The following is a 27,767-nucleotide window of genomic DNA, read 5'->3' as shown; positions in this document are numbered from 1 at the left end:
TCATATTTAAAGTGTATCTCTTATAGATAGTGTATGGTTGTGTCTTGCTTTTTTATCCAAGTTGTAAACTTTTGCTTTTAATTGTTTAATTCACTTGCATTTAATTATTGGCATGGTCCAGTTTAGGGCTACCATCTTTTTATTTGTTTTCTTTTTGTTCCTGCTGGGACTCTGGTAACTTTGCTCCTATCTCAGTCCCTTAGCAGCTGCTCTCTGGTGAGCTTCCTGAAGTCTCACTCTGCACTTACATGGTAGCCTTCAGCCAAGGATTTGGAGAAACCCTCCATAGACTACTGGTGCCCTTCCTCTGTGCAGCTCCCTTCTCTCCAAGTGCTTATCTGTTTCACAGCCCGAAATTCTCCTCTGACTTCTAAGCTGTGTTCTGCTTAGACTCTAGTTCCCTGAACCATGGAAATACTTCCCAGGCAGAGAATCAAGACATTTTAGGGACTCGGTTCCTGAGATTTCCCTTTTTCAGGGATCACTGGCTTGCATTTCTATTGTTGAGTGCATAAAAACAGTTAACCTCATATAGTCTTTACAGTTACATATAGTTGTTCATGTCAGGCAAACTTGTCTTGGTACTAGTTACTCTGTTGTGGTTGAATATTGATATCAGAATGTTACCGAGTCCAAACTCGTTCTGCTCACTGCACAAAAGGCCAATAAATCAGGAGACGAGGTGTTGGGGCAAGGAATAGCAACTTTATTCAGAAAGCTGGCAAACTAAGAGGATGGCAGACTAATGTCTTGGAGAACCGTCCTCCCCAAGTCACAATACAGTCTCCTTTTATACAGAAAAACACGGGAGGGGATGTGGTTGGTTGTTGCAAACTTGGTGTAGGAACGCTTTGTTCTTGCAGCTGTCCACGTGGGCCAGCTCATGGTGCTCCTGCAAAACCTCCAACAAAACAAATGTTATTCTCAATTTTCCAACTTGTTATCTTTACGTGAGTGCAGAGCTAGCAAGACTAAGCCAAGAAAACAGGGCACAGGATTAAAGCCAAAGGAACAGATCTAATATGGAGTCAGATTTGTTCTTTTCTATTACAAGAAGACCATTTTAAAATCACATAGCACCTTTTTCATATACTCAAATGTGAGTAATTAGAACTCTCGATTCTGCCCCTTTAATTTTTCTTAGAGACTGCACCAATTTAAACTGTCACCTAGATACACATCTCATCTCTTCCTGTAACCTTGACCGCTTTCTCAAACTTTGCTCCTGCATTTTCAAGTACACAGCTAGACCAGTAGTCTCTAAAGTCAGATGTGTGCCACATGAGGTAAAACATAACCTACTGAGGTGAGAGAAAACATTAGAACTTCTATCTAAGCTTGTAAGTACTTGATGCATAGATGATTATGGTCACATGACTAAGCATGTCAAATGGCTATGTTTCACATGTGATATACAAAGTATCCTGAGGGAGGAGTCAGGGCTGCTGCAAGTCCAAAAAGTACCTTTGTATGAGTTAGAAATAAAGGTCCTCTTGGCATATGTAGCACCACAGGATACAAGCCTTAGCAAGTGAAATGCATGTAATCCTCACTCGCCTTCTTAAATTGATCAGTCCCTTGTGCTGTACAGTCTGTCAGACTATAACACAGCTACCCTGGAGGTGTCGGGATTTCTATACTGCAGACCCTATTTTTTTTTCTCCCACAAATTGTAACACAGTTTACATGTGCTTGGATTTTCACATCTGTTTCTAACTAAAATGTCAAAAGATTGAAGATCATAGTAGACCATTACCAGCATCGTAGCATAAAACCCTCTGATCTCCATTCGTAGGGAAGTCCCATATGGATGCCACTTACAAAAGGCCCTCGGGTTCAGCAGCCTGGGAAACCCCTAAATTATAGGCTGTAGGGCACATGTGCAATAGCCATAAAAAGTGGTCCCTCCACACACCTACAGTCAAATCATTTTTGACAAAGAGGCAAGAATGTATCATGGAGAAAAGACAGTCTCTTCAATAAATGGTGCTGGAAAAACAGGACATGTAGAAGGATAAAATTAGAACATTCTCTAACACTGTATACAGAAGTAAACTCAAAATGCATTAAAGACCTAAATGTATGACCGGATACTGTAAAACTCCTAGAGGAAAACATAAGCAGAACACTCTTTGACATAAGTCACAGTAATATTTTTTGGGATCCATCTCCTAGAATAATGGAAATAAAAGCAAAAATAAACAAATGGGACCTAGTTAAACGTAAAAGCTTTTGCACAGCAAATGAAACTATGAACAAAATGAAAAGACAACCTACAGAATGGGAGAAAATATTGCCAGTGATGTGACTGACCAGAGATTAATTTCCATATGAACAGCTCAACATAAAAAAAAAAAAATCAAAAAATGAGCAGAAGACCTAAATAGAGATTTCTCCAAAGAAGACATCTAGGCGGCCAACAGGCACATGAGAAGATGCTCAACATCTCTTAAGTATTAGAGAAACGCAAATCAAAACTACAATTACCTAACACTGGCCATCATCAAAAAGTCTACAAATAAATGCATGATGGAGAGGGTGTGGAGAAAAGGGAACCCTCCTACACTGTTGGTGGGAATGTAAATTAGTGCAGCCACTTTGGAGAATAGTATGGAGATTCCTTAAAAAACTAAAAATAGACTTACCATATGATCCAGCAGTCCCACTCCTGAGCATATATCTGGAAAAGACAGAAACACTAATTTGAAAAGATGTGCACTCCATGTTCATAGCAGCGCTATTTACAGTAGCCAAACTATGGAAGCAACTTAAGTGTCCATCATCAGATAGATGGATATGGAAGATATAGTCTATATATACAATGGAATACTACTTAACCATAAAAAGAATGATCAGACAGAAAAAGACAAATATGGTATCACTTATATGTGGAATCTAAAAAAATGATATAAATGAACTTATTTACAAAACAGAAACAGACTCACAGACATAGAAAACTAACTTATGGTTGCCAAAGGGGAAAGTGGGGGCAGGGGTAGATTTAGTTTAGGATTAACAGATACACACTGCTATAACCACAAGGACCTACTGTACAGTGCAGGGAACTATATTCAATATCTTGTAATAATTTATAATGGAAAAGAATCTGGGAAGGAACAGATGTAGATATATATATATATGTAGACATCTATCTATACCTATCTATCCTATCTATCTATCTATCTATCTATCTATCTATCTATCTATATTTAATTGAATCACTTTGCTGTACACCCAAAACTAACACAACGTTGTAACGTTGTGTATAAATTGATTCTTTAAAAAAAAGTGATCTCCAATTAACAGTGTAAAGATAGTCCATTTAAGTCTGTAATCAAGGTTGGGTGCTGATGGCTTGATTCTTCTCCAGTTTAGGAAAATACAGAAAGTGGAGCCCAGAGAAGTCAGGGCTGCTTATATTTATGACTTCGTCAGTGTTATGTAGATACTTGTCACTCCTGGCACCTGAATATGCAGTCAATAGTGGATTAGTTGGCAAGAGATCCTATAGAAAGCTGGCACCATTGCTGTCTGATTTTGTGTTTAATTTTATCAGGTGTATGGAATTGATGGAGTTGTGGTTTTTCCATCAGGCTTTAATTACTTGAATCTTTGAAGTCTCATTTTCAGCTGTGGTAAAGATAACACTAATTTTGCAAGCATAGCAGCATTAGAATGGCAGATCCGATACTTTATAGATTTTTCATTAGTCTTATTGTGATGTTAACAGCAGTGGTTAACTAGGTCTAATAAGATAGGCCTAAAAATTTCAAAATTAATAAGAAGAGTCTTTGAAATTGATGAACATTCTCTATGTTAATGATGAACTGTCCCTGAAGTGTGTATTATATCTTGGACCATTAGCCAATAATAGTATGAAGCTTTCATGATTAGCAATACATTTAAAAATATTTATTTCATCTTAATTTCATTCTTTTAAAATGTCTTATTTATGTGACTTATTATGTACAAGATACATTGGTACTTCACTATATATACGTAATAAATATGTAGAGTGCATGGTAAAATATTTGTGTTTAAAACAATACAGTAACATATAGTTACCGGCTGAATTGCCTCAGTGTTTTTGCATGGACATGCAGTCTAAACATTTTTCAAATCCTCTTCTTTGAAGTTGCAAAACAACCCTATTCCTCAAAGAGCTTTGTTCTGGTTTCTTTTAATAAAGACAGTTCATAAGTACTCATATCATGGTACAATAAATTGAAAAGAAAAATTCTTAAATAGTAATTAGGAGTCATAACTACCGAAGATCTTTATTTTTCTTTGATTATGGATGAATAGTCTCCCTGGTCTCCTGACTATTCGAATTCAGCATTAAGCATAACCAGAAGGAGAGCCTAGCCTATGGCATGTGAGATTCTTTGAGTCTCTGTACTGGTGCATGTTGATTTTTGTTTCTTACTATCCTCATCACTCTTCTAGACTTGACTTGTTTGTCATGTGCCTTAATTTGCTTTTACTAATTTTCTGAGCTCTGCTTTTCTACCCATTTTTTAAGTTCTCCTCCCACTTCTCTAACCCTTCCTTTTTGGTCTCCTTGTTGTCTTCCCTCTGTTCCCTTTCGTTCTACTATTGGAAAGTAAAGTATGGAGATCACCTAGGACAAGGCTTTAGGAATTTTGTATGTAATGGCTACTAGATAAAGGTGAACCTGCAAAGCAGACTGAGAATAAGAGGTGGGAGGAAAACCAGGAATGTGTACTGTCATGGAAGCCAAGGAAAGAAAGTATTAACAAAGGCAGTAGTGTTTCCTGGAGTCAGGTTCCTGCAAGGTCAAGTAAGAGAAGCCAAAAAATATTTTAGGGTTAGATACATGGTGGTTGTGCTAAAGCATATTTCGGTGGAGAGGTAGAAGGGAAACCATATTGGGGTGGGTGGGAGGTAAAGAAATGTAGGTGAAAAGTTTACCAGCTCTGTAGAGAAGTTTACTTCTGAAGTGGGGAGGAAAGGGTTAAGACAGTACTTGAGGAGAAAAAATAGGAGTTGAGCAGTATTTCTTGTTTATTTTTTTGTAAATAGAAAAGGCTTATGCATGTTTGTTTTTGCAGTTTTTAAAGGTTACACTCCACTTACAGTTATTCAAAAATATTAGCTATATTCCCTGTGTCATACAGTCCATCCCCATAGCCTGTCTTATACCCAGTAGTTTGTACCACCTCCTCCTCATCCCTGTATTACCCGCCCCCATATACTGGTGACCGCTGATTTGTCCTCTGTCTATGAGTCTGCTTCTTTTTTGTTTTACCCGCTGTTTGTTATATTTTTTTAGATTCCAAATGTAAGTGATATCATATAATATTTATCTTTCTCTGTTTCATTACTTACTTAGCATAATGCCTTCCAAGTCCATCCATGTTGCTGCAAATAGCAAAATTTCCTTTTTTATGGGAGCAGTATTCCATTGTATGCACATACCACACCTTCTTTATCCATTTATCTGTTGATGGACACTTAGGTTGCTTCCATATCTTGGCAAATATCTTGGTAAATAATGCTGCTATGAACATTGGGGTGCACGTATCTTTTTGAATTAGTGTTTCTGGTTTTTTCAGATACATGCCCGGGAGTGAAATTGCTAGGTCGTGTGGTAATTCTATTTGAGATCCACTCAAGTGAGCTATTAAATATATGAAAGAATAGATTTGTGAGTGTGTGGGGCTTCGGAGAAGGCAGGGTAGGATTGATCCAAGGCATGGGTGGAGAGATTAGTGGCTTTGGGTGGAAGGAGAGACATTTTCTTCATTGTGAACACAAGAGAAGGCAAGAATATGTGCAAATATAGAAGGTTTCTCTGAGTGTCCTCAAAGTGATTGGCGTTTCCCAGTAAAATGTAGTATGATTACAGATCATGTTTGCTGCTAGAGATCATATAAATTTATAGTGATACCTATATGCCTTCTTATGAGGCACTGAAGAGGTGAGTGTTTCAGGGCAGTGCTATTCAAACATGGGTTAACATGGGCCTGAAATGAGGCAGAGTTTGCCACAGGAAGGTCTAGGGGAGCTAGGACAGCCTGATACCTGAGGTTCTTGGAAACATTCAGTGAAGGAACAGAGCCCCACACTAAGAAGAAACTGCTGCAAATAAACACATGTTGACCAGGGTTGGAAATTAGGGGAAAAGAAGAGGAAAACTCAAATACATGTGGAAAAGGGCACAGAGGAGGCAGATCTTAGAAAATACTAGGAAAGTGGTTACACTGAGGTACCATAGGTTTGAATACTTCGTGGTAACAAAGTAAGAAGAAACCTTAGAGCTCTGAATTTAGGAAAGTCAGCCTGTTTATAACTCCTATATAGGAAATTTCTCTTATAAATACAGGAAAACCCCTTCTACTGTAACATGAATTATGAAACCTACTGTGGTTTTACAGCATTCAAAGATGTACAAGAGAAACGAGGACAACAGCCCTGTAAATAATACAGCTAAAGAAATGGAGATAGTAGTATACCTTGGTTTTAGAGTAGAGATACAGTGAGATCCAATTCTACAAAATGAGCTGGGGAAATAAAACAGTATGTTATGTAAGAACAACATAAACCAGAATTGGAAAAGTTTAGAAGTGAGATGGCTGTGCTATAGAAAGTCATGAAAAGAAAAACTGACAGAGTTAAGGAATAAAATTAGAAATGTTTCAGGAACTAAAATGAACCAGAAAGTTCTTGAATGAATACACACTCTAGAAACTACCATCAAAGAAGTAAAGGATGGAGAAAGACAAATGAAAACAAATCAAACAAGTAGAGAAAGAGATAAAAGAAATTCATAAAGTGACAAGAAGATCTTATATACGCATACCCATAAATATATGGACATTTATAATAGTACCTGAAGAGTACTAAAACAAAGGAACAGAAAAAAATTACAGTCCGAGAAAATATTGTTAAAAGGATAATAAACATCTATATTAAAATGGCTCACCTGTGCTTAGGGAAATTGAAACAGAACCACTGAAACGTGTTTTAGGGCTTTAAAGAAAAAGGAAACACTTGGACACCTATACAGAAAGACTACATCACTTATAATGGAAAGAAAAATCGTTAGATATCAGATTATCATTAAACTCCAACATGAACATCTAAGTCCAGAAGACGGTGGAGTAAGTATTTTAAGATTTTCACAGAAAATTCGAGTTGAGACTATATCCAGCCAACTGATTTTTCAAGCATAAAGACTACATGTAAGAACCTAGTGAGTATTGTTCTTGTGAGCCCTTCCTAAGGTTACCAGATTTTGCTGTATTTCCTTTATTTCTCATGTTCATATACTTAGTTGTTTTTTTCTGATCCATATGAGAGTAAGTTGTAGGCATCATGACCCTTCAGCCCTAAATACATCAGTGTGCCTCTAAAGAATAGACATTCTCTTCTTTAAAAAAATTTTAAGTTTTATTGAGATAAAATTAAACATACAATAAGCTGCATGTATTTAAAATGTCCAAGTTGATGAGTTTTGATGTATGCAAAGATAATATCATATATAACCATGGTATAATTACCAAATTCAGGAAATTTGACATTGATATAATGCTATTTTCCAATACATTATCCATATTCAAATTTTGCTAGTTGTCCCAGTATTGCCTTTCACAGCAGTGTGTTTTACATGTTTGTTTTTGTTTTTGGGGTGAGAGGGATATTGTGGAGATCCGAGGCACAGATTGCCAGCACATTTCATAGAACATACTTGTAATACTTGTAGACGAATTCCAGAGTGGATCTCCAGCAAATCCCACTGGTGCAACACCAAAGTGTGAGCCATGGCTGTGCCTTCTCCAACAAAATCTGCTATCAGCCCTGGGCACTCTGTCTTGACATTAGAGGTGGTGGCAACTATGTCATGTCATATCGTATCACATATCTGCTATTATACCTATTTTCTGTAGAGTTCTCTCTATTTTTTACTGACTAGTCCCTGTTAACCCAGTTCCTTGATGTAGTTAACAATTATTTATGTTAAACTTCTTTTTTCAGACTCATTGTATAGTTTCTCTCTCCTTATTGTATCCAGACTGATGCATCATCTGGGGCGCAATTGCTGCGTCTTTTTCAGTGCTTTACAGTAGGACCGTGATCTCATTCTGTCCCATTATTGGTAGTGTTGGCTTTGATCATTTGTTCAAGGTGGTGAACTGCCAAATTTCTCCACCGTAAAAATATCTTTTTCCCCCTTTGTAATTAATAAGCAACTTCCTGGGAGATACTGTGGGATCTGTGGAATATTCTGTTCCTGAAAACCTTAGATGGGCATTTACTGCTGATTCACGCCTTCATCAGTTATTACTGTGATGTTGCAAAATGATGATTTTTATATCATTCCATGATTATTGGTGATAACTTACTGTTTTGGTGACATTTTCCTTTTCCATTTATCTATCATTATCAGCTGACAAAATTTTTAAATTTAGTATAACATAATCCATTTCTTTCATTATTTATTTTGATAATCAAAGTGTTCCAGTTTGGTGAGTAGAAACCCCTTCAAGTTGACATCTTGTCCTTTGATATTCCCCCATTGATTTTTTTTATAAGTGTGAACATTGATCATATCTATCTATTTCTTTATTTATTGAAGTATAGTCAATTTACAATGTGTATTAATTCCTGGTGTACAGCATAGTGATTCATTTATATTAAGGGGGGGTGTGTGTGTATATGTATTCCTTGTCATGTTCTGTTTCATTATAGGCTATTAGAAGGTATTGAATATAGTTCCCTGTGCTATACAGTTGTTTATCTACCCCTCCACTGATTTTTGAGCACTTCTTACTTTCTGGCAAAACAAAAAGTTTCTAGGTTCACCTTGTACTGGTCTTTTTTTTTTTTTTTCTTAAATTTTTTTTAAACTTTTTTTGGGGGGGAAATTTTAGGTAGGTAATCATACTTTTTCTATAGCAGCATTGGTTATTTCTTTAAGGATCCCCAATTCCTTATTTTGATGAAATCCAATTTATCATTTATTAATTTTTCTTTTGTGCTGTGTCTAAGAAATCTTTACCTAACACAAATGTTTTCTTTTGAAGTTTCAAGTTTTACATTTAGGTCAATGATCCACTTTCAATTAATTTTTATATGTGGTATAAAGTATGGATCCACATTCATTTTAAATATGGATATTTTAATTTTTCCACCACCACTATTGAAATGCTCCTTTTTCTGTACTGCATTGCCTTTGTCAAGTGTCAGTTGCCCATGTATGTCTGGATTTATTTCTGGCCTCTCTGTTCTGTTCCATTGATCTGCTTGTCTGTCTTTACACCAGTACCATGCTGTTGAGTCTGTACATTAATATCAAAAGATCTTATGCTGGGAAAACAACAGGGAGGTTGTTCTGCAGGGAATTCTTATATCTAACTGTAGAATTGAATTTAATGACAGGCAGAAGAGGTGACAAAGTAGTATGTACTTGTTATATGCTCTGACAATGTAGCTATAATACAATTATTCAAGAACTTTAGGAAGATAGTTTACATAAATCTTTCCTGAGGAAGCTATTAGAGAATAAATTTCAGGCAACCAAGAAATGATTTAATAGGCTGATTGATTGCCTTATAGAAATTCACCAGGGCATCAAAGGATATTGCTTTAAATAGATGCTGGGGGATGTGATCCGGGGATGTTATGGGAAGAAAAGAGCTAATCTCTATATTGCTCATAGTAGGAATCCTTAGGACAAAAACCCAAACCTTTCTAGATACAAAAAGAAATATAGAATGGCAGAAAAAAGAGAACAAAGGACATAAACACAATGAAATAATTTATATATTCTCTCTGTGACAGAATTGAGACCATATGGGGCATATCATTAAATGGACTTAACTGGCCTGTTAAGAGAAAGAAATATTTTCAGATTAACTAACAGAGCAAAATCCACCTCTGTGCCCTATGCAAAAGATATAACCATAAACTGAAAGCCTTAGAAACATTAAGCATAAGAGGTTAGGTGAAGATTCCAGACAAATCAAATAAAAAGAAAGCAGAGGTCACTATTTGGATGTTGCACAAGATAATAAAACTCAGGCTAGAAATCATTAAAGAGGTAGGACACATTATAAGGCTATAAGTCTTAATGAAGATGTATTATTGGATCCATAGATATTAACGACAACTTTGATTTTTAAAAAAAAATTTCAAGAGTAAGAATTAGAGTATATTCATAAAAGAAGCCTTAAAATCTCAGTTAAAATAGGTCAAGTGGACAAAAATTTTATAAGGTTATTGAAAACCTATATAAGTCAACCAAAATATGGATCTCATGGTTGTGTATTGCATATGAGAGAATACACTTTTGAAAAATGCATGTGTAACATTGATGAAAAATGATTTTTTGTTGACATATAAAGAAAACTCTAAGATTTACCCCAAAAATAGATACAGCATTTTTAGAGTATAATCAGTTAAAAAATTTTTCAAAAACACCCTTCCACCTGGAAACTAACAAACATACTGCCAAACACCTCTTGGCATAAAGTGAAAATTCAAATAAAATCGATAGATTTCTTGATATGACACATCAGAATCAATATGTTATAGCAGGGGTCAGTAAGTTTTTGGTTTTGTTTTTGTTTTTGTTTTTTAACAGAGAGGTGGATAGGAAATATTTTAAAGTTTGTGGACTATGTGATCTCTCTTGCAGCTTTCAAACTCTTCTGTTTTAATGTGAAATCAGTCATGGACAATATATAAATAGGTTGATCTGGCCGTTCCAGTAAAACTTTATTTATAAAAACAGGTGGCAGACTGGATATGGGTCATGAACTATAGTTGGCCAACATCTGTATTATAGCCAAAGCAATTATCATAAGAAAATTCTTAACATCAGATGTTTACATCAGTGAGAATGAAAATAAGTGAATACTCAAAAAGGCAGAAAGACAACAAAAGAGAAGAATGTAGAAGGAAAGATTTAATACTGTTTAAGATAAGAATGAGTTTTAGAAAACAACAACAAAAAAGTAGAACTAACACATTAAACATGACAGTATGCTCATAATAGTAGAAATACAAAGTAAAACTATAGTGGAATATCATGTTTTCATTTAGTAGAATGTCAAAAAAACCCCAAAAGTTTGGAATTATACTTTCTGAGTGAAACTATGGAGAAAGTAAGACACTCAGCAGTGTTGCCGGTGGGAATGCAAAATGGTAAAACTCCTATGGAATGGAATTTGGCAACATCTAGCAAAATTGGAGATGCATTTCCTTATTGACCCAGCAGTCTTCACTTTTGGGAATAATAATATCCCCAAAATAGAACTGCAAAGGTATAAAATGAGGTGTGTGCAGGGTTGTTGCAGTATTGCTTGCAATAATGGAAAATTGGAGTGACTAGCAGTAGACAACTGGTGGAATATACTGTGGTATGTCACCTTGCAGATATGAAAGAGGAGTGAGGGAAATCTCCATAGGCTGCTATGGAGTGAATTCTGGGATGTATTGTTGAGTAAAAGGTGGCAAGGTACAGAAGAATGTGTAATGCAGACTTTGGAGATGTGGGGTGAAATTATGTGTAAGTGTATTTCTTAGTTCGGTGTGCTAAAATGGCCTAAAAGCAGTAATCTCAGTAACAATAAGAAATAACAGCAGGAGAAAGAGAAAATATGTGCTCATATTTTTAAAAGAAACAAGAAAAAACTAAAAATGGCTACCAGTGGAGGCAAGAGGGGATAGAGAATGGATTAGGGATGAAAATCAGACCGTGTAAATGTAACTTGTACTGCAGTATTGATTTTCAAACAATATAAGTGTGTTATATAATAAATAAAATCTAAAATATCAGCCCCCCTCCCCCCCACAAAACACCCTGAAACAAATTATTATAATCAACTGGCTGGTTTAACTAATGTAGTAAAGGATTTTTCAACTGACTTTAAATTACAACATGAATTGTACATCTCTTGTATGCCACATCCTAAACACAAAAAGAAATTTTATGTTTCATTCGGTGGCTTATTTTTAGCTGTTATAGTTACTTTGAGACTATTTAGATTTCATGTGGCATAAAGCAAATAGATAATTTTGTTAATGTCATCAGGCAAAGGAATTTCCGGGATAATGAAGGAAAGTCCCAGGATGGCAGCTTGCAGCAGGCTTGAGGGATTGGCGCTGGAGGAAGGACTTCAGAGAATATGTCTGAGGAAACAAAAGTAAATTCAAGACTACTTGATATTTTGAACATACTGAAAGAGATTTGTTGGAAAGTTTGGGGCTGATTCAATGATGAATACCTAAAAACTAAGCAAATTAAAATTTGATTTAATGGAAATCTAATAAAAATAAATGTTAAAATGATGTAGAGGGAAAGTTTTGGATGAGGGCTTATCCATCCTCTTCCATTGTACAGCGGGACAAGGGAGTCCTGCTTTTTATAATTGTTTTAAAATACCATAACTTAAAAAGTATTTGGGACATGTGTCAGTAAAATTAAAGAAGAAAGCTGAAAAGTGTTTTGATTAATAGGTATGGGCAAATTAAATTGTTTCAAAAGTAGGAAGTCAGTGGGGAGGATATAGCTCAAGTGGTAGAGTGCATGCTTAACATGCACAGGGTTTGGGGCTCAATCCCCAGTACCCCCTCTAAAAATAAATAAACAAATAAATAAATAAGCCTAATTATCCCCCCAAAAAACTTTAAAAAATAAATTGAAATACAGAAAAGGTAGAAAGTCTCATAAAATCATACCCATGGCAATATTTAGTTAGTAAAACTCAACTTACTTAAATAATATTTCATTTGATTGTGGAAAGTTCATTGTTTATATGCTCTTTTCCTATGTATTCAAAGTATGGGTTTAAAAGTGTTAGGCTAAAAGTTAAAGCTGCTTCTTTGACTTTTTAAAACCACCCTCTCAGACAGATTCTGCCATGTTTCCTTTCTGTATCTGTCAGAAATCTGCTCTCTTCATTTTATCCTCTCAGTTCAGGCCTACTCTATTTCTTAGTTTCATTTCAGCTACTTCTTTCTGATTTTTGTGTTCTTCCTGCTTTTTCAGTTTTATTGTGAATAGGTTTTTCTCCCCTATCTCTAGAACTTAGGACCTTTAAACTTTTTTAAATTGTGAGGAAAACACATGTGCAGTTAACAGTTTAAGTGAACACTCATGTAACCACCATGTCAAGAAATCAACATTGCCAGTACCCTAGAAGTTCCTTATGTGTCCTTTTATGATCACCCCTTCCCATCCCATAGACAAGGATCCATTTTCTTGTTAATCACTTTCATCATTTGCTTTATGGTAAATATCATTTAGCTTTGCCTGTTTGGGGACTTTGTGTAAAAGGAACAATATTGGTTTATTTTATTTCATTTCTTGCTATTTTCATGTAAGATTGAAGGGGTCATACATGTTACTGCATGTAGCTATAGTTTCATTCATTTTTAATGCTGTTTAATAGTACATTGTACAAATATATCACAATTTTCTCATTATTGCTGGGCATTTGAAATGTTGCTCATCTTGGACTTTTTAAAGCAGTGCAGCTATTAACATTTTTGTTAATGTTTCCTTCTGTTGATGTGTAGGGGTCCAGAGTTTTTTTAACTGAAAAGTAGAATTCTTGGTCATAGAGTATGCAAATATTCAACTTAACTTTTACCAACTGTTGTATACCCACCAGCAGCTCACCTGTGTTCCTGTTGGCCAAGATGTGGATGCTCTGACCATCATTTGGTGTTATCCTTTTTAGTGGTTTGTTTGTTTGTTTGGTTGGTTTTTTTTGCAGTCTGGTGTTACTTGTTAATCTCTTTGGGTCTGATATGCTTTTCCTAGGCACCAGTTAGGTTGAGCATCTTTCATATATATATTGACTGGTTTCAGCTATTGTGAAGTGCTTGTTCAAGTCTCTTTCCCGTCTTTATATTGAGTTATTTATTTTAATTTTATTATCTTAATTTTACTTAATTTTATTAGTTTAATTTTAATAGTTCTTTAACATTCCGGATACCTTCTCCCATTCTGTTTGTCTTACCTTTTTATAGGGCCTTTTAACCGAACTTAACAAATGTTCCTTTGTGGTTGTTAGTGCTTTAGTTTTAAGAATCTTTCCACACCCCAAAAGCAGTGAAATTATTTTCCTATGTTTTCTTTTAAAAGTTCTGTAGTCTTGCTCTTCACATTTAGGTTTCTGTTTCAACTGCAGTTGATTTTTATATATGGCAAGAGATTGGAGTCTAGTTTCATTTTTTTACCAGATGCCCCAGCACCATTACTGAAAATACCATTCTTTCCTCAATACACTGCTGTCCCTATCAGTTATTAGGTATTTATATATACATGAGTCTGTTTCTCATTATTTGATCTCTGTTTCTCAGCCAGTTCTGATCTGTTGGTCCATTTATCACTCCCCAAACCAATACCACACTTTCTGAATCTTCACTGTAGGTTTTGATAGCTGGTAAAACAAATCCTTGTGTAAACCCCCACCACCATCAGTGTTATTCTTCAGAAACATCTTTTCACTATTTTTTATCAGTTTGAATTATCATATAAATTTTAGAATCAAGTTTCAGATTCCACAAAAGCCTAATAAGATAGTGATTATGGAAAATAATTTGGGGAGAATTTGCTCGTAATGTTGAATTTTCTAATCCACAGCTCTCATTATGTTTTCTTTAGTGACTCATTAAACATTTATAATTGTTCCCGTTGGGATTTTGCACATATTCTCTTAGGATGTTTTGTAGATATTTGATAGTTTTTGATGCTGTTGTAAATGGTGTCCTATTTTAACTTCATTGTTACGTTTTTGTTCCTGGTAAATGTAAATAGAAATATGTTTTAAATATTTGTTTCTTTTCAGTAACTTTGTTGAATCTTACTAATTTTAGTAATTTTTCTGTAACTTTGTTTGACTTTTCTACACATATAGTCATATCATCTACTTATAAACATATCATCTGAATAACAACACTTTTTATTTCATTATTTCCAATCCTTAAGCCTTTTCTTTTACTTGCTTTAGTTTGCTGCCTAAAATCTCCAGTACACTATTGAATTAAAGTGGTACCAATGATACCGTTCTCTTGTTCCTTGATCTCACAGAGAAAGTTTTCAACATTATACTATTAAATATGAGGTTTGCTGTAGAGTTTTTATAGATATCTTTTATAAGGTTAGAGGAGTTATTTTAACATATTAAACGTAAAACATTGTTAGCCTATTCATTGATGAAGGAGAAACTCCTACCCTAGGATCATAAGAACGGCTCAACACATAACACCTAAAACTGACAAGTGAGGTGGACAGCAATGTATTATGCGCTCAGCCTTGGGGAGGAGGACACTGCATGCCATGCAGGGCCACACAGGGTTTTGCAGTTGGGGCAGAGTGAACAACTAGTACTGTGGGAGGCAGGCTTTGTATGTACTATTAGGAATGTGGGGTGCCCCCAGGTTCCCACAGGAGTTTGTGATTGGCTTGTTTGAATTTTTCTGTAACCTGGCATGGAACTGAAACTCATTATTCAAAGATGAGCAGAAGAAACTGCCTGATCCCTTTGATGAAGGAGGGATGGTTTGTTAGGGAATCTGATCTGTTGGAGAAGAGTGGGAAGGGAAACTTGGGTTAGGCTGTTTGAGGCACTCTCAATTTTGCCGGAATCAAGGCAGCACAGTATATTAAGCCTTTATTTTAGGCCTTACAGCACTCTGTTTATTCTTAATATCCACAAAAGGATTTTGAGTTTTTAAAAATTGTGAACAATTATTTTTAAAAAAATCAAATACCTTTTCTGTGTCTGGTAAGAGGATAATTTTTTTCCCTTATTCTGTTTGTGGTGAATTCTAACAATAAATTTTCTAATTAAAAAATCTTGCATTCCCAGGCAGGAGTCTACTTAGTGATGGTATATTATACTTTTTACACATTGCAGAATTTGGTTTGCTAATATGTTAAGATTTTTGCTTCTGTGTTTGAGATAGATGGCCTGTGATTTTCCTTTTTTATATTACTTTAATGAATTTTCCTGTAGAGTTATGTGCACTTCACAAAATGAATTACACAATGCTACCTTTTTCAGTTCTCTGAAAGAATTTGTGTAAGATTGGAATTAAAGTTTTTCTTTCTTGAACATATGGGCTTTTCTTTTTGTGGGAAGATTTTTGACCCCTGACTCAACTTTCTTAAAGATTTACCTCTAAGATTCTCTAGGTTTCTTTTTCACTTGAGAGACTATGGTAGATATTTCACTTTTTGCTACACATTTGTACATTTTATATAAAGTTTCAACTTTATTGATGCAAGTTGTTCATAATAACCTCTTACTAATTCTTCAGATGTGTTTCATCTCAAGTTATATCCTTTTTCATTCTGGTTACTGGTTTTATAGGTGTGCACTCACTCACTTGTGTCCCCTCTCTCCCTCCCTCCCTCCCTCCCCACCAGAGCCCTTCAGTTTTATTAGTTTCTTTGAAGAATTGTATGGCTTTTGTTCCATTTTACTGATTTCTTCCTAGTTTCTTTGGGTTTATTTTACTATGCCTTACCAACTTTTTGAATACTTTAAAACAATGTGTTAAAATATACATAACATAAAATTTATTATTTTAATTTTTAAGTGTGTAATTCCATAGCATTAAGTACATTCACAGTGATTTGTAACTATAACTACTATTTCCTGAACTTACCATAAACAGAAATTTTTTATACAGTAAGCAATAACTCATCAGTTCCCTTTCCCCAGACCTTGGTACCTGTATTCCACTTTTCTGTCCTTTTGAACTTATCTATTCTAGATACCTCATGTGAGTGGAAGTATATAATATTTGTCCTTTTTTGGTCTGGCTTGTTTTATTTAGTGTAATATTTTGAAGGTTTATCATGTTGTAACATGTGTCATAATTTCATTCCTTTTTAATGGCTAAATAATATTCCATTTTGTGGATAATAGTGTATTTTGTTTATTCACCTGTTGATGGACACTTGTTTTCACCTTTTGGTTATTGTGGATAACAGTGCTGTGAACATTAGTGTACAAGTACAGGCAGACCTTGGAGATATTGCTGGTTTAGTTTTAGACCACTGCAATAAAGTGAGTATTACAATAGAACAAGTCACATGTATTTTTTGGTTTTCCAGTGTATATAAAAGTTATGTTTACAGAAGTGAAATCTGATACTCTTTCTAGTATAGTTCTTGACTTTTGAACCATGTAAATGTTTTACATATTCAAAAATAATTTTATACCAAAATTAAAAATAAACTCTAAAACTAAAAATAAATGAACTAGTAAACCTAAAAGGTATATCAAATTGGCAACATAACGGCATATTGTTGGATTTTAATATCTAGTGTGACAGTTTGTCTTTCAGCTAGTGCAAAGATTTAAAGATACTTCTTCTGGGTGCAGAGTTCTGGCTAGACTGTTCTTTTTTATCGCTTGGAAGATGTCTTTCTGTTATCTTCTGATTTCCATTGTTGCTGATGAGAGTAGGCTATCAGTCTTTGATGATAATTTAATCTTTTTTTTGCTTTTAATATTTTTCTTTGTCTTTGGTTTCTGCAGTTTTAGTATGATAGATGTAGACATAGTTTCTTTTTAATCGAGATTCATTTATTCTGAAAAATTTATAGGATTTATCACTTAACTTCTACAGAGTTCTTACCCATAACATTTTCTCTCAATCCATCCTTTTCAGGTATTGATTAAATAGTTGTATATATTTTATATGAATGTTCTATAAATATATGTCTATTTCTGGATTCTATATTCTGTTTCATTGTATTTCTGTCCTTACACGAATACCACACCCTGTCTTGATTTCTATAATTCTGTAGTAAGTCTTGAAATCAGATAGCTTAAGTCCTCCAAATTTGTTATTTTTCAAGTTGTTTTTGCTTTTTTTGATCCTCCGCATTTTCATATAAATTTTAGAATCATTTTGTCAGTTATTACAAAAAGCCACTGGGATTTTAATTGGGATTGCACTGAATCTTTTAGCTCAATTTGGGAAGAAGAAACATCCTAATCACATTGAGTGTTTCAATCCGAAGACATGTTTAATATCTCCTTTCTTTAGGTGACCTTTAATTTTTCTTTTGTAGTTTTCAGTGTATAGATCTTGCACATATTTTGTTAAAAGTATCTGTAAGTATTTGTGACGTGTGTGTGTGTGTGTGTGGCTACCTTACAGTTTTTTACATACATGGTTATGTTACCTGTGAATATAAACAATTCTAATTCTTATTTTCCAACCTGTTTCTTTTATTTCTTTATCTAAAGAAACTGAAACTGCCTGGAATAAAAGTTGTGAGAGTGGACACTGTTGCTTTCTTCCAAATCACACCAGAAAGCATTCAGTATTTCATCAATAATAGTGTTAGGTGTAGGATTTTGTTACACAGTCCTTATCAGGTTGAGGAAGTTTCCTTCTATTCCTAGGTTGCTGAGTTTTTTTTTTAATCTTGCATAGTTATGGAATTTTTCAAGAATGATCATACGGTTTTTCTCCTTTATTTTGAATATTGTGAATTACTTTAATTGATTTGAATGCTCAACCAGCTTTTCTTTAATAAACTCTATTTAAATTACCCTTTTTACGTATTTCTGCATTTGATTTTCTGATATTTTGTTAATGAGATATTGATCTGTACTTTTCTTTCCTTGATTTTAGTATGAGAGGAACATTGGCCTTATAAAATGAGATGGGAAGTGTTCCTTCTCTACTTTGTAAAAGAATTGTGTAGAGTTAGTATTGTCTTTAAATGTTTGACAGAGTTCACTGGTGGAGCCTTCTAGGTCTAGACTTTTCTCTGTGGGAAAGTTTTTTTTAAGTACAAATTAAATTTCTTTAATAGATAAAGAGCTATTTAGCTATTTCTTGAGAAGATTTTGGTAATTGTGTCTTTTAAAGAATCAACACATTTAATCAAGTTGATAATATTCCCACACTTTTTTAAAGTCCATGGAATCTGTAGAAATGGCCTCTTTCATTTTTGATTTTGGTCATTTTTTCTAGCTAGAGATTTATTAATTTTATCCCACCCACAAAAACTGGGTTTGGTTTCATTGATTTTTTTTTTCTTTATTCCCATTTTCTTACTTTCTTCATTGTTTTCTGCTCATTATTTTCTTCATTTTCCTTTTTGGTTTTGTGTGTGTGTGGCATTAATTTGCTCTTTTTCTAGCTTGTTGGGTGGAAGCTTAGATCACTGAGTTTTAGATCTTTCCTCGTTAACACGTGGGTAATATTTGGAAGTAAGTTGTTCAACTTCCAGATATTTGAGGGTTTTCCAGTTCCCTCTGTTACTCATTTCTAAGTTTATCTTATTGTACTCATGGAACGTATTTTGTGTGTTTTTAGTTCCTTTAATCTATCCATAGTGTTTTATTGCCCAGCATATGTTATATCTTGGTAAATATTCCATCCACACGTTAAGTATATGTATTCTGCTAACATTGGGTAGTCTTTAAACAACAATTGGATCAAGTTATTTGATTCTTTTGTTCAAGTTTTTTATATATTTACTGATTTTCTACTGCTCTATTGATTACTGAGAGGAGAGTTGAAATCTCCAACTATCATGCGGATTTATGTGTTTCTCTTTACAGCTGTATCAGTTTTTACATGATGTATTCTGATACTCTGTTAATGAGGTATATGTGCATTTAGGATTATATGTCTTTGTGAGGAAGTAAGCTCTTTATCATTATACGCTGTCCCCACTTTGTATCTGGTAATAGTTCTAGTTCTGTAGTCTACTCTTTCCAGTATTATAAAATCCCCCAGGTTTCATATGCTTATCATTTGAATGTATGTCTATTTCTATTCTTTTATTTTTTTCCCCTGTGTGTGTATTTAATTTTTTTTTTTTGTAGGTAGCATTTAATTGGGTCTTTTGTTGTATACAGACATGCTTAACTAGCAAGCCATCAATGATATTGACAGGACCATGGACAGAGCACTTTTTGTATTATATAGATCCTCTCCTTTTTCTCCTATGGATGTTGAAATATAGTTGCCTGGCTGGTGGTGATCCATCTCATGGTCCTATCCTTCAACTTACTTGTGTCTGTGATCCATAGTGTGTAATAAGAGGCTTTAAATCCACATACATCTCTTTTATGGAGACGAGCAAAGAGTTGCCAGCCATTTCTTGTACTTAATGTCAAAGCATAAGCCCTGCATTGTGCTTAGGTTTAGACACTAAAGCTTCACAAAAAGGAAATAGTGGATCATATTTACATCTCAAAATCCAAAAACTATAAACATTTAATTTGTAGGAGAACTCAGCTACTAATATAAGTATGTAATTTATGATCTATCATTAATCTCTTATATCAGTCATGTTTTTATGATCTTATAATTATCTAAACCTCTTTCATGATTTCATTTAGCAAACACAGAACTTACATATGACTTCAGCTGTCCTTTTCCTTCAAAATACAGATAAATATAATATCCAAAGTGTTAGTTGTTTCAACTTGATTAATACATAGGTGATTTCCTTGTTTGTTCCCAGTACATATTCTGTATTCTTACCTTCTGGTATCAGCAAAGAGAAGCATTTGTATTGCTCCATTTACTTTACTGTTTCTTTTGAATTAAAGTTGACTCTCTGCTAGCCTTTCAGATTTCAAATTTTTCCTTTTCCAAAATGGGAGTTGAATTATGTTTCTGCAGTATTCTCACCCTTTCCAGGATAGCATGTCAAAAGAATTGCTTTCTTCATATAGGCATTCAGATAGTTACTGTATTATATGCAGAGCCTGGTTTTTCTTATAATGGCAAGGTACATCTTGAGCTTGGGAATGAAGTATAGGTAAAGATGCAAATTTTAAATTCACCAACATTTAGTCTCATTGTTCCACTTTAGGTTGAGGTACCCCTATGACTCAGAATACTTTTGTAGTCTTAGTAGATCATTTGAGGGATGAGGTAGGTGAGATAGTGCTGATCCTTAAGAAGGAGTCAACTGTTACCTGATTTTAATTGGGGGCACAGAGTATAGCACAGGTTTACCAGCTACCACCCCAACATCATTAAGCCCTTTTACACATTTGTTAATATAATCGTTACAACAGTTCTGCCTCAGATTTCTAATGAGCATGGAATATTTAGCACAATAACTGGAGCATAACAAGTTCTCAATATGGTAATCATTATCATCATGACTAGAAGAGGAAACAGAGGGTCATAAAGATTGTTTAGGTGTTATAGAGCAGTCAATAAAGAGGAATAATCTAGATCTATATAGCTTTAAAGTCCATGCTATATGTTTTTATTTAAATACTTTCCATGTAGAATGTATACAAGATGTGTCATTAGGCGGGATTCAGAATTGCTACTTAATAGTTGTATGACCACGGGTAAGTCATGGTGCTCAGTTTCCTGATCTGTAAAGTGGGGATAATATTTAATGCACACTGGGACAGGGGAGGTTACTGGTAAATATTGATAAAAGTCCTGACTTTCCACCAGGCCTTCAGCATGGTGGCAGAGGAGTTCCTCATTACTGTCCTGGGGTTACAAGTTCAGGTTCCTCGTATGGTCTCCACTGACACTGCCTTGGGCCTCATTACCACCCAGTGAGGATCAAAGCCCTAGCTCCCCACCAGGCTTCTCTGACACATCCAGCAGGGGGTGGTTGGGACACCTGGTTTCTGCTTAGCCAGGGTGGAAGTCTAGGTGGGAGAGGAAACATGTTTTTTCTGTGGTGTTTGCCTGGAGTAGAGTTCTCTGTCTTGCCATGCTGCCCTTTTCCTGGTCCTTTGGGATAGAAGGAGCTGGCTTTTCTGGGCTCTTTTGTTTACACTTGTTGGTGTTTGAGTTGGCAGCTTCCATCTCAATGACCTCACCATTATCATTCCTTGGGTCCTGAGGTTTCTAGACAGTCTACTGCCTCCTACCTTTCCCAGTTTTATATAGAATGTCTAGAGGCTTTAGCTCTACTTTTCCTGAATAAGAAAAAATGTGTTTACTCAGGCTTTCTCTGTGAAATGCATTGTCACATCTTTACAGATTTTAATTAGTGATTTCTTGTTGGTACTATGTCTTAGGTATATCTTTCCGCCAGTTGGGGGCTTGTCTTCTCACTTTCTTCATGGTAATCTTTTGACCAGCTTTAGTTCTTAACTTTAATGAAGTTGAACTCATAGACCTTTCCCTTACGCTCTTGTATTTTGTTTCTTGATTAAAAAATTTATACTAGTTCTAAAGTTCCACAGATGTTCTATATTTCTTCATGAAAAATTTTAAAGTTCTTTATTTATCCTATCCAAAATAATTATTTTTTAATTAACTAAAGTAGGGATCTGATGGCATCCCCCTCTCACTATAGAGAACTTTAGTACCGTGAAAAGTTCATCCCCTTTTCCCACTGATTTCTAGTGCCACATCTGTCACATAGAAAATGTGTGCCTGTTTCTGGTATGTGTATTCTGTTCCATTTTTGTTTATCCTTTCATGAATATCACACCATTTTAATTACTGTAGCTTGATAGTATGTCTTGTTATTTGATAGGCATGTCCCCCAGCTTGTCAAAACTCTTTTGTATTCCCTGTTGGGGTTGTTATTACAACTGCATTGAATCTAGATATGTTTAGGGACAATTGGCATCTTTACCATCAAGAATATGTTTTCATTGCTTAGGTATTTTTTAGTGTTTCTAAATATAGCTGGACATTTTTCTCCATATTGGCCTTGTACAGTAAAAAAATTTACTCCTAAGTACTTAATATTTTTGTTGCTATTGTAAAATAGGTTTTTAATTAAAATTTTTGTTTATTGATTGTATATACAAATGAAATTGAACTTGGATTACTTTGTGTTCATTCTTACACATTGCATTTTACCAAAAACAAAACAAAACAAAACGTTATCTGGAAACCTTGTATAGTCTTCTTGGTATAAATTACAGCATCAAGTTTATATTGGATTTTTTAAATTTAATTAAAATTTTATATTTTAATTCATTCATAATTATTTATTGGTTTACCAAGCACTATGAAAATGTTTTTCTCCCAAAGGAACACTATTTTTACTTGTGAAAGGAAGCAAATTGGTGTTTCTGAATCTGCCATGGAGATTTTAAACAAAATGAGTATGTCTGTGCTACACTTTCAGAAATCCTGATTCTGTGAGTCCGTAGAGAACCAGAACTCTCCGTTCTTTTAGAAATCTCCATGTGATTCTGCACATCCCTATTTGAAAAACAATGGGAGAGAAGTTGCTAAACAGTGAAAGAACAGACAAAGGGAATGTTTATTTGGAAGGACATCTCATTTAAAATTATGAGCATTTATTTGTCATTTAATCTACTATGTGTGGGATGTGTATACACACACACCCCACTTGTGTACACGTGTGCAGGTGCAGTCACACATGTAAAATTCATATATGTACATAAAGTGAATTGCTTTGTGTTAAGTAGCAGCAGGTATGAATTTGAAGAGAGTAGGCATTGTAAAAGAACCCATTACAGTTTGGATGAGGTGTTGGTTTAGTACTCAGTATAATTGTATTACAACTTAGAAGAGCAGGATTGGTGGTTGCCTGAGGTAGGGGGTAAGGGGTGGGTGAAATTGGTGAAAAGAGTCAAAAGGTAAAAACTTCCAGTTACAGAATGAGTAAGTCGTGCGGATACATAATGCACAGCATGATGACTGCAGCTAATAATACTGTGCTGCGTATTTTGAAAGTACCTAGGAAGTGGATATCAAAAGTTCTTTGCACAAGGAAAAAAAGTGTAATTGTGTATGTTGACAGATGTGAACTGAATATATTGTGGTGGTCGTTTTGCAGTACATACAAATAATGAATCATTACATTGTACACCTTAAACTAATATAATGTTATGTCAATTGTATATCAATATTAAAAAAAACTTAGAATACAATTTTATCTTTCCCAGTTGGAGTCATTCGATGTCCAGTTTGCAGCCAAGAATGTGCAGAGAGACACATCATAGATAATTTTTTCGTGAAGGACACTACTGAGGTTCCCAGCAGTACTGTAGAAAAATCTAATCAGGTAAGCATATTAAGTCTTGAATCTTTTGTCTTCTTTTAATGAGGCAGCCTAAAATGCTGAAGAACTCTAAGATAAAAGACATTGAACCTACTAGACCATTATATCTGTGTAGTTGTGTGATATTTTAAAGGTGTATAGAGAATAATGGCTAATTAATCTTAAGGAATAAAACAGTGCCAATACAGAGGCCCTTACTCCACCCCTACTTCCCTATCCTGCAGAGAAAACCCTTATTCTGTATTTGACTTTATTTCATTTCTTTGTAATTGTACTGTGTATTGACAGTTATTTTATTTCAAGCTCCTTCCCGTAAAGTTTTTTTTATTTTAATGATAAGCACTATAATGATACATGTGAAAAATTCCATGTCTTTAATCACATGGTTTCTATATTTTAAGATTGTCTCCTTTTCTACATAGTATGTCTTTCAAAGTCTAATTTGGTAGCATTGTCCAAGGTGTCGCATTTAGAGATCCAGCAGTGTTTTGTTTTGTTTTTCCCTACTTTCCTAATCCATATATAGTACCTCTTGGCCCCTTAAATCTAAATGTCAGGTCCCCAGTGGAGGAACTGTAGTTCTCCAGTGGAGGTGAGCTATGAATGATTCTACAGTATGTGCCAAGTATCATAGTCTCCTTTTGGATCATGATTCATTGATGATTTCTCTAGATAGTTCCTTTAATTTGGAATAGAAGACCTGTGAAAAAACTGAATCTGATTATGGAAATATGATTATTAATCTAAAACGTAAAAATCTAAAAAGTAGCACTCTTCAGTAATCACACAACTAAATTTCTGTACTTTTTATTTTCACCTTTTTGTTCTTAGGGAGACTATAGGATTTGGGGTTCACTGTAAATGAACATAGATGCTACTATTAAAATATCTCTTTTTGTTTCAAAAGTATCCATAATTCTTCCTAATATGAACTTTATCAAAGGCTAAAACAGGGCTTAGTGCAGGGAATAAACTTTCTTATTGTTGTGAAACCAGCTTTTAAGGGTGGAAACAAATTCTGTGAGCTACAGAGTCCAGTACTTAACTCCTCTGAAAGTTCCTTTCTGGATACTGATTGTGTGTCAGCCTTCTTGAGTGTTATGCCACTCTGCTTGTACGTGATTGTATTTATACTAGATACACTTTGTTAATCATATCGCTCACCGGTTGTACTTCTTTAGGTGAACTCCAGTAGTACATGTGAATACTCAGTCCAGAAAATTCAAAAGCAAGGTAGTGTAAATAATCAACAAGTTAGAGTAATGATATAACATGAAATGACAATGGTGAGAGATGAGAACTGAAAGGATTCTGATTTAAAAAATTGATAAGAGGCTGCTTTATGCCTCTGTATATCAATTAGTTTTCAGTAAGTTTACATATTCTTCTGTCACAGAAACACAATGGGAAGAAGTTGTATTCAGTTAAACTAGGAATAGAATCCTATAGATATCTTCAGTGTGGACAAGTGGGGATGGGAGGGCATTAAATCTGGTTTGAGAATAGGGTGCTTGTAGGGATATTTGGGGAATGAAGACTGGACGGATGGTAATGTAGGATGAATTGGAGCTAGGAAGCACTAGCGTGGTGTGGTAATAAGGAGGGAAGTACGGGAATTACAATGCACATGGGCCTCGATAGACATGATTGGATGTGAAAAGTGAGAGGTCTCACTGCCAGGTTGGGGTGACTTTCACAGCGATGAAGGGAGCAGCAAAGTAGATACAGGTAGAGAGTTGGTTTTAAATGTGATTGAGTTTGCCTGTAAGACTTAGGTGGAAATGTCATCTTTGGTCAAACTGGAGCTCTAAGGAGAGTTCATAGCTGGAGATAAAGTTTTAGAGACGTTTTACTATGGATAATTTCAGGCATTACCCCCCAAAAAGGAGGGGGGACACAGATTAGCATAACAAACTCCCAGGTACCCATTGTCTAGGTCAGTAGTCATTAACTCTTATTTTATGTATAACTTGACATGTCCCCTTACCACTAGATTATGTTGAAGTTAGTCCTAGGCATTATATAACCTAATCTATAAGTATTGCCATATTTATGTGTATAAAACTTTTTTCTGTAAATATAACCACCAGATTAATTTTATATATATAGAAAATTTACAGTAATTCCTTAATATCATCAGACATTGAGATGTTTGTGCAGATGTTTCTAGTTATTGTCATTTTTTTTAACATTTCTGTAAGGATCCAGTAAGGCCTGTACAGTACATTTGGTTGATTTGTCTCTAACATATGTTTTTAATTAATCTCAAATTACCCCTTTGCCTTGCTGGCCTTCTTTTTCCTCTTTTCAATATTTGTTGGATAAACTGGGTTGTTAGTCCAGTGGAGTTAGCCATATTCTGAATTTTGCTGACCATTTCTATAAAGTCATTTAAAATTTAGCATGCTTCCCTGTCTCCTGTATTTTGTGTAAACTGGTGATAAAAATGTAGATTTTTAGATTTAGATTGGTTTAGATTCAAGTCCCATTGGGTGAGAGGACATAAGAATACTTCCATCCAGGTGTCTGTCTGTTTCAAGCAGGAGGCCTATGATGTTTGGTTGTCTTTTTTCTGATGTTAATGGCCATTAATGATCACTGCCAAGATTCCGTATTTCATTAGGACTTTGAAAAATGATAACGTTTTCATTCTGTCATTTCCCCTTTATTTCTCAAACTGGAATAGAAAGAGAAAAGCTTCCTTCATCTATTTTTAGGTTATAAAGGAAAGGTAGGTTAAATGCTTGATTCTCTCCTTTTAGTTGCTGATTTTTAGAGTAGTGACTTAGTTTCTTCGCATTATTCAGAGGTGACTCCTGAGTGGTGGGTGTGTGGGCTTATTGTTACACACTCATGGATATCTAACATAAAATGTATTGTAGTTGTTATCGTGCCCACTTGGCAGTGAGAGCCTCATACTGATTCCTGAGTCCTTCTGGTACAGTCGCAGTAGTAGTTGCTATCTCCCTTGCTTTCTATTTTGACAAGATATTGTTCATTTTTTGTTCTACACCTGGAACCAGCAGGAGCTGGTTATCCTAAGAGCCTCAGTTCCTTCTAGGCTGAAGTGGTATTTAGAGAGCACAATGTGGATGCTAGGGGTGCTTATCACCATTGGGTTGGTCATTTTTCTAGGACTTTCAGGAGAATGATTTAACAAATGCTTTTTAGTTTAAAAAGAGAAGGGGAAATATTTCAAGTATATATTCGTATTTTTAAGTCAAATCTGAAATTGTTCACAGATGTTCACAGAAAACTCAAGCAAATAGGAAGCCAGCTAAGATAATCAAGTCCCTTCTTCTTCTGGCATTGTAGTCTTTCTCCTGCACCACCTATAGAATCTCATGTGGAGCCAGCTCAGGAAGCATACATGTGGTTTGCAGAGTAAGAGTGAAGAACAGAGTTGGTACTGAAAGTAGAAATTATAGAATTGTCTCTCTCAAACCAGAGAGCAAGAAGACAACAATTACTATTATTAGAGACACTTAATCCATGTTTTTAAGTTACTTGAAATAAATAATTCCTTTCTATATGGACCACTTAATAGGCAGGTTCAGTTGTTTCATTTTGCTTTTGATACATAGGGGTTTAGTTTTTTTAAATTGAAACTTGTATAACTACATATAAAACATTCATAATGCTGGTTGCAAAGTAAAATCTATAAAACGGTATATTCAGAGAACTCAACTTCTATCTCTGTCTTACCTACCTATCTACCTTATTTTTTCTCTACCTTATACATAACCGTTTAATTTCTTTTATTGTTTATCGTAATTTT

General features: G+C 34.8%; 1 protein-coding gene across 2 annotated transcripts in view; it reads left to right on the top strand.

Annotated features, from left to right (window-relative positions):
- TRIM24 (tripartite motif containing 24) overlaps positions 1 to 27,767 on the top strand; it is an 88,713-nt gene that overhangs the window by 7,738 nt on the left and 53,208 nt on the right. For both annotated transcript variants that reach the window (XM_072964371.1, XM_072964370.1), the window contains exon 2: positions 23,874 to 23,992. In XM_072964371.1, coding sequence (XP_072820472.1) covers positions 23,874 to 23,992 — 119 coding nt within the window. The remainder of the gene's footprint in view (positions 1 to 23,873; positions 23,993 to 27,767) is intronic.

This window comes from Vicugna pacos, chromosome 7 (assembly GCF_048564905.1).
Source record: "Vicugna pacos chromosome 7, VicPac4, whole genome shotgun sequence".
Classification (NCBI taxonomy): domain Eukaryota; kingdom Metazoa; phylum Chordata; class Mammalia; order Artiodactyla; family Camelidae; genus Vicugna; species Vicugna pacos.
The sequence above is the reverse complement of the archived record's forward strand: the minus strand, read 5'-3'. Positions and strand labels throughout refer to the sequence as shown.